A 7,980-nucleotide genomic window follows, 5' to 3' on the forward strand; every position below is an offset into this window, starting at 1 on the left:
CAGCAATATTGTTTGTGATAAAGGAACAGCCTAAGTGCGCCTCAGTAGGGGGGTGATTAAATAAATTTTACAGTGTCCACAAAATTGAATACTTACAAATGTTTAAATAGGTCGAGTTATAAGGATGTGTATTAATAAGGAATGGCATTAAGGAATACCATTATGTATTGTTAGGTTAAAAAAATCAATTTACAGACCAATATATGTGGTATGATTTTGTGTATATATACATATATGTCTGTGAATGCATTCATGCACCTGAGGGATGTGAGGATTGATGCCTACTTGCTGGGAATGGTTTTCTGTGGACAAGCTAGAGGAAGGGGAAGGGAAGGGTTGAGTTGGGGGATGAAAAGGGACGTATGCTTCTGTTTAGCATACTTCTATATTTTTGAATCTTTAACAATGAAAATGGACTCATGAATTCTGATACAATTTTTACCACAGTGAAGACGAGGAAAAAAAACAAGTTGAAGCTGGGCTGCGGGAACAATGGATTGCCTCTAGGTTTTATTGTGTTACTCTTCTGCTAATTTGCACAGGAGTATACTTACAGATATAAAATATTAATCCCCTCAGGCACAAGCCACGTGGTATTTTCTCAGGAAGCAACGGGTATATTACATTGAATCTCCAAAAACTGGTGCCAAGACACACTGGAGTCTAACTGACTCAGGATTCACCTCCGGGAGAGTCAACTCCCCACTGAAAACTCATGTGCGGTATTCTGAGGACTTGAAAGGCTATATTTTAATGGTGCCTAATTATCAGGAGTACAGCGGCAACTCCCTGATTAAAGATGCCAAGTGGGCTTTTACTGTTCTGAAAAAGCTGACTTCAGGGCCAGAGTGGTTCCCTAGTTAGTTTGGCCCAAAGTGATGAGTTTTGGTGGAAGGAAGATTGTCTGCTACTCTAGATTCTTCAGAAACACCTGATGTGCTTTTCTTGTATTGGGGGAAAGGTGCGAGAACAGACTTAAGAAACAATGAGAAGAAGCTGGCCCTGGACATGGCTACGAATGCCGCCTGCGCATCTCTCCTGAAAAAGAAACAGGGCACAGGTATTTGGCTTTAATTCTTCTTTCTCCTCTGGCACCATCATGACCAAGGTTTATCATCTTAGAACTGGGAAAAAAAATTTTCTCAGGAAACTCTTCATGTGGTTCTGAAGTACGTTTTATCTCCTTGGTCTAATTTGGAACGTTCACCATAGAAGAAATACCTTCATGCAAACAAGTCGAAGAGACATTGAGCTTTTAGTATTTTTTCTATGTTCCCTTTGTTCCTTACAATTAAGTTGTAATCACCTTGCTTTCCAGTAGAGCGCTTATCATAGAGCCATGGTCTCTATATCCTCGTTTCAGATAAGTTTTTACCAGTGGTTATCTCTAAATATATTTTTCAATTAAGCACTGAAGAGCTCCAGGGTTATATTTTATTTCTATTTTAAATGGGAGTATCAGTAAACTATAATCAGGATTATTCTAGCCTTGGTAAACAATTTGATGTTTACTTATAGATTCTGGGGTGGTTTTTAAAGGTAAAGTTTAGGTATACATCCTTAAAGATAAAAATATCTGTTGGTGTGGGAGAATAGGTTTGAAAGAAAAAAATGAAAAGTTTCTGTGGTTGTTTCGAAAAGGTGTTAAAGAAAAGGTGTTAAACGCATTTACATCCTTCATGATTACTATTCAGAGACTGGCTGTTTATTGGACTTCTCAGTGCATAACCTGAATGAGTGATTCCCTTTGAAAGAAATGCTGGGAGGGGGTGCTTTAACCCTTCTTCCCATTCCCCTGTCCTGTCTCTCCCTTTGATCCGCATCAGCCTCCTGGCCCACGAGGAACCCAGAGGTAGAAAAAAGAAAAGTAGGAGATGATTTGGTTGGAGGGCACATTCAATCTCCCCCTCTCCCCCCAAGGCTTATTCTATTTTTATCTTATGTTTGGCACTCTAATGCCACTTTGAAGGAGAAGCCAATGCTTGATACATCTTTTCCACCATTTTCTAGAATGGAAACTAGTATAACAGAGAACCCCCTTTCACGAGTCTTTATTTAGCATTGCTACTCATCATTCCAACCCTTCTTAGTATTGCTTTAGAGTCTAAAGTTTAGACTGATCCATGCTGGTGGAGAACCACCAAAACAACTTTTGAGACATTTCCAGTATTGAGGCTAAGTGCATTTGTTTCCATTTTAAGCTGAGGGTAATATCACTCTCAGAGTTCTGAGCTTGTGTAATAAGGTACTGATTTCTGTTTTCATCATTTGACTTACATTCCCATTAATTTTTGAACCCTTGGAAAGCTTTTCTCTTCCTTAGCTAAGTACCTTTTGTTTTATGAGAAGAGGCAATGTTATTTTGTCCTGTAGCCCAGTTCCAGCAGAAGCAACAAAATAAAGTCAGTCCCCTGGTTTCCTACTTTAGTCAATCAAAAATAGCAAACAGTCCCTCTCTCGTCATGACTCACCAAGGGAGCTGCCCAGAATTATCCTCCTTGTCCATCACCAGATCCTCATCATAGCCCTCCTCACGAATCTGCTGTTCCTTTTATTCTTTACTCCAGATAGGTCTTTGTTCCAGATTTTTATTTCTTTTAACTTCAGTTCAGATATAGTGTAAACCATTAAACCATTAAGCAGCTTGGGTTCCTTAATTATTTAAGCCATGAATGCTCCCTGGTAGGCTGGTGTTTCTGCAAAGTAATTACTCATGCATAGATGGATTGAGGGTCTGATACACGCATGAGAAAATATTTACCAGCTGAGTGGTGCTCCCTAGCAATCCTACATTTTGATTGAGAAGCCATATATGTAGCTATGAGGGAGAGATACTTTTACTTGATATGTATCTCCACCTTCCTGCTGCCTTGGTTGGTTCCGGAAGTCGGACTATGGCCTAACTTCCTTTTTCTGCCACTGACTTCCTGTTGCTGTATGGGTCCCTTCAGAATGTCCTTACCATGGAGTAGGACTTCTTATGAGCTGAAGGTTATCAGAGACTCATGTATACTATAAGCTTGATCATGGTAGACAAGGAAAATACCACACTGGCCTCAGACCCCAGAGAGCTGTACCCAGAACCCTCCACATGAGCAGTGGGAGCTGGGGGAGGCAGGTGGCAAACTGTTCTTTTTCCACTCACCTTTCTACAGTCTTTGTAGAATAGAGCTGGGAGGTAGGTCTCTTTTCTCTGTTCATGCTCAGTGTCTTTAGTCTACTTTCCTAAATTTGTATTGATTAGATAATGGACTTGTTAATGAGGTAATCATTAATTACCTGGGGGCTTGGCACACGGAGGCAAGAAATGAATTTTCATATTTCAGTTTTCATGTTACCTTTTTTCCTCTCTTTTTTCTTGCTTCATTCCACAGTCGTCCAGTAAAATGTTTCAATTTGTATTGTGATCCTAGTTGGAATCAGTTGAATATTGGGCCATATAGCTAATTATCAGCACAAACTCTGCCTGGAAAAAGTATATTCTGATGTTGTTGCCCACTTTTAAAAGCACATCTTGGATTTTTTATAGAGAAAAAACAAGTCACATTTTGTAGTTACCTTGAAGGATAACTTTGGGATATGAGTTTGGGGCCAGGGTTCAGCCCCACCTTGAGGGTTCCACCCTTTAAATTCTTTTTCCAGTTTTTACAAATTGGGGTAAAGTTTATATTAATTATATATATAAATCCTAAGTTTACAACTTGATGTGTGTGTGTGTTTTTTTTTTTAACTGTGCTCCCACCTGCCACAACCCAGATCAGGGTAGAGAACATTTTCCCTACCCCAGAAGCCCCCTCCATATCCTCCCCTGCTCTCACCGTAGACTGGTTTTGCCTGTGCTTGAACTTTGATATAAATGGAATCAAACAGTATGTACTTTTTTGTGTCTAACTTCTTTTCACTAATACTCTGTCTGTGAGATGTATTCAGGTGACTGTGTCTGTCTTTCTACCATTTATTTATTGTTTGTTTGTCTTAAGTGCTGGTGGTTGATTTGGAATGTGCAAATCCAGGTCAGTGACACTGAGGAGAAATGGAAGTGAGGTAGGGGAGAAGGGGATGCACCGCTAGGAGATACATTATTATAATGGCCATGGCCCAGGATGAGCTGTGAAGAGCTATAGCACCTCAGCACTTGGCCATGTGAGAAGTTTCCAGAGAAACTGTGCCTGAGAGCAATCCATGAAAGGAAGAAAGGAGAAGGAATTTATTTGCCTGGCTTATTCCTGCCTCTTGATTTCCTCTCAGCAAAGGTTGCACCATGGCGAGTCATCTCCTGCTAACAGGAGAAATGAGGTTGAAATAAGGGGCAGAAGAGGCCATGGAAGGACAAAGAATATCTCAAATGGCAAAACATAGGATCGTAGTAACAAAGTAGAGTAGGAAAGAGCTTTGCTGTTGTCTTTTTGTCTTTAGCTCAGAAAGCTGCTTTTCCTAAGTTTACAGCCAGTCCTGAAGTTCATGGGTGTGTGTGGGATAGGACAAAATATATTCCGCCCAGGTCTCCAGAATTCTCATAAGGAGGATGGACACGAATACAGACAACCTGGAGACTTCTAGGAGTTTGGAAGCTGCTGTGAAATCATTGAAGTTTGCCTCTGTTCTGCTTATATCCATTTGTTCTTTCATCTTTCCTTCTCGTAGAAGATAAATCCATTTCTACCTCCCTTCTACCGACTCTCCCTGTCCCTTCCTTTTTCTCAATAATTCTAAATTTGTAAAGATAATGACTGAAAAAACTATAGTATCATCAGCATACGTAAAATTAATAGTGCCTTCATATCATCAAATAAATCTTGTCATTGTCCAAATGCCCTTTTTTCTCATACATGTTTGTTTATGCTTTGTTTACTTATCTGTTTACTTATTTGTTTATAGTTTAAGGCAGGGTCTGAATGAGGTCAGGCTCTGATTGGTAGATATATCTCTTAAATCATTGCTTCCTCTCCCTCTCCCTTGCTAGCCTGGCGATTTACTTATTAAAGAAGCTGGGTCAGTTTTCCTGAATTTCCCAGTCTAGACATTGCATATGTGCATCCCCATGGTGCTGTTTGTCATGTTCCTCTTTCCTCTGTGTTTTTGTCAGTTGGTGTTAGATCTAGAGCTTTGATTAGATTTTACATTTTATCTGTCTATCTAAGGGGTAGAGGGAAAAATATTTCATGAAGAAAGTTGTGTTGTTTCATCAGAGGCACAGAATATCTGTTTGTCACTTGTCCTGTGACTTTAACATTCATTGATAATCATTGTCTAGATCCACTGTTTCATGAACAGTTGCAAAATGGTCATATTTGAATTCTGTCACTTCTTTCTCAGTTATTAGCCAGGAACATTCTGTAAAAAAAAAAAAATTCCTTTCATCCATGGTTTGATTGCTCAGAGGTAATAGTTTGTCCAGTAGGGGCAGAATAAAGGCTTGATTTTTGTCCCTTGTTAATGAGTTTTCAGAATAAGGTACAGGTTCCCTATTATTCTCCAAAGAGGACTGGTGAATTCTCTTTGGTGTGTGTTGAAATATGTGCTGTGTTTCAATCCATTATATTTAGTATCCTTATTTTTTTTTAAAGATTTTATTTATTTATTTGACAGAGAGAGAGAGAGCGTGAACACAAGCAGGGGAAGCTGCAGAGGGAGAGGGAGAAGCAGGCTCCCCGCTGAACAGGGAGCCCGATATGGGGTTCGATCCCAGGACCCTGAGGTCATGACCTGAGCCGAAGGCAGACACTTAACCGACTGAGCCACCCAGGCGCCCCTAGTATCCTTATTGATAGTCCCTCTTTGGCTAGTGGAGGCCTCTTCAGGTTGGACCGTGAATCTTTTTAAAATGATGCTCTCTCTGGTAGCATCCTTGTTTTATGGTATGACAAGCGGTTCCAGGTACATCTTTTACATTTTCTGCCCCAGACTTGGAATCAGTCATATCTCCAGTGAGCACAGGGATATAGTATTTAGAGACCATGGTAATATACATTTATTAAGCTTTAACCGTGCTTATAACTTGGATTTCAGTTTCCCCCCCTAAAATGATGCTTCACGTAACCTGTTGCTATTATAGGCATTTAACTAGACAGTTGAATAGGTGAACAGTTAAAGATCAGATGCCTTCGGGGCACCTGGGTGGCTCAGTCATTAAGCGTCTGCCTTCGGCTCAGGTCATGATCCCAGGGTCCTGGGATCGAGCCCCGCATCGGGCTCCCTGCTCGGCGGGAAGCCTGCTTCTCCCTCTCCCACTCCCCCTGCTTAAAGAAAAAAAAAAAAAAAGATCAGATGCCTTCTTTTTGAACCCTGTTCAAGCCTGATCTAACATATGCTGGGGTTCGGTTCTTTCCGTTTCACACTTTATTTCATTGCCTTCAGGGAAGGCCGCGCGGGCTGTCAACCGAAGCCACGTGCGTGTACTTGACACTGGGAGAGGAGATTGGAAGTACAGTGCTCAGAGTGGAGGGCCTTCCCGTGTGTTCCATGCTGGTCATGGTGCAGGGGGCTGGTTGCATTTTGTGCAGGAGAGACTAATGGTACCTTAGCACCATGTGCTTTATTTCATTTCATTTATTTATTTATTTATTTTTGCATGTCTAGAGAACGTGCAGACAGCTGTATTTGTCAGCCTCTGTGGCAACAAATACTGAGCAGCTAGGCAGGAAAGCAAAAGTTGAAGATCCTTGGGGGAAGTACTATCCCAGGGTCTGAGGAAAGATTACAGTTTGTTGAGCTAGCAGGAGCTCTGAAAGTGAAAACAAAATCTGAGCAATTTGTAACTTCTCTGTTTTGCTCTCCCTCCCCCCGCCCCCATTCCGTTTAGATGCTGTGCGAACATTAAGCAATGCCGAGGAGTATCTTGATGATGAAGACTCCGATTAATTCCCTCCTGGAGCTTTGAGATCTAAAACATCTGTTGTTTTTGCCATTCCAAAACCTTTGTCTTTGCCAGAAGAGTGTTGGTAACTGTTTTTTGTCTTTTTTTTTTTAAGTCTTTATGAACATGGGAGTATTGCACTGTGTTTGAGTAGAACGTGTAAATGGGTAGGTTTTCACCTTCAGTTTGCCAATAAGTGACTGGATACTTTGCTGTATAAAGTACATTTTTGTTCACTAGAGTAGAACAAGAAGAGATTATTTCTATTTATCAAGTTAAAGGAATTAAAAAAGTTTTTTTCTTTAAAAAAATCAGAATGGTTTTTTTGTTTTGTTTTGTTTTTTTAGTTCTTTACCTCAAGGATTGAAATATTTTGGTTGGATTTTTCAAGGGGAAAATGCTTGTTATAATAATGAACCAAAAGACTTAACAGAAAATCGTCAGCTATTCTGACAAAAATAAACATTTTAAGAGACTGTGTTCCTTTTGTCTGTTTTTGTGGTATCACTATTTGCTGGTAAATAAAGCTCTTTATATTTAGGTAAAGGCTGATTTTATTTTTTAAGTTGTATTTCATATTCATTAGCACAAAGGAATCGTAATAGCCACATTTCTATCCAACTTTATATATTTGCTTTGATTAAAGTCAAGACAATAATCATTGAGAAGATGCATTTATAATGAAATATATAACTTCAGTAATTATTAGACTTTCAGTTTTATCTCTAAGGTTATACATAGTGTGAAGAAATCCAGCAACCCATTACAGTGTGCTTATGGTCTGAAAGATTTAAAAAACTGATTTCCTTATCATGGAAGATGTCATCGTTTTCTATAATGGAGTAGCCAGGAGCCATGAAATTTTTTTGTGTTCAGCTTTTTACTTTGATAGCATTTGTTTTCCCAGAGCATAGCTCTAGCTCGTAACAATTCAAATTCTTTTGCTAAAACATCAATTAATATTGCAGGAAGCCTTCTGTAATACTGAAGTGACCCACGATTCGAGATTCCAATTCTAATTTTGTCATTGCTGTTGGCATTTGCCTAGATTCCAGGCCCTCATCTCAGAACCATATTTTGTAAGAAGACTTGGATGCTAATTTCAAAAAACACACTGGTGCAGA

General features: G+C 39.7%; 1 protein-coding gene across 1 annotated transcript in view; it reads left to right on the forward strand.

Annotated features, from left to right (window-relative positions):
- The window catches only part of OSTF1 (osteoclast stimulating factor 1), a 51,056-nt gene extending 43,753 nt beyond the window's left edge, over nucleotides 1-7,303 (forward strand). Inside the window, exons 9-10 of the mRNA XM_032427529.1 lie at nucleotides 962-1,060; nucleotides 6,803-7,303. Coding sequence (XP_032283420.1) covers nucleotides 962-1,060; nucleotides 6,803-6,861 — 158 coding nt within the window. The 3' untranslated portion in view covers nucleotides 6,862-7,303. The remainder of the gene's footprint in view (nucleotides 1-961; nucleotides 1,061-6,802) is intronic.
- Nucleotides 7,304-7,980: the final 677 nt, after the last annotated feature.

This window comes from Phoca vitulina, unplaced genomic scaffold (assembly GCF_004348235.1).
Source record: "Phoca vitulina isolate PV1807 unplaced genomic scaffold, GSC_HSeal_1.0 scaffold37, whole genome shotgun sequence".
NCBI lineage: Eukaryota > Metazoa > Chordata > Mammalia > Carnivora > Phocidae > Phoca > Phoca vitulina.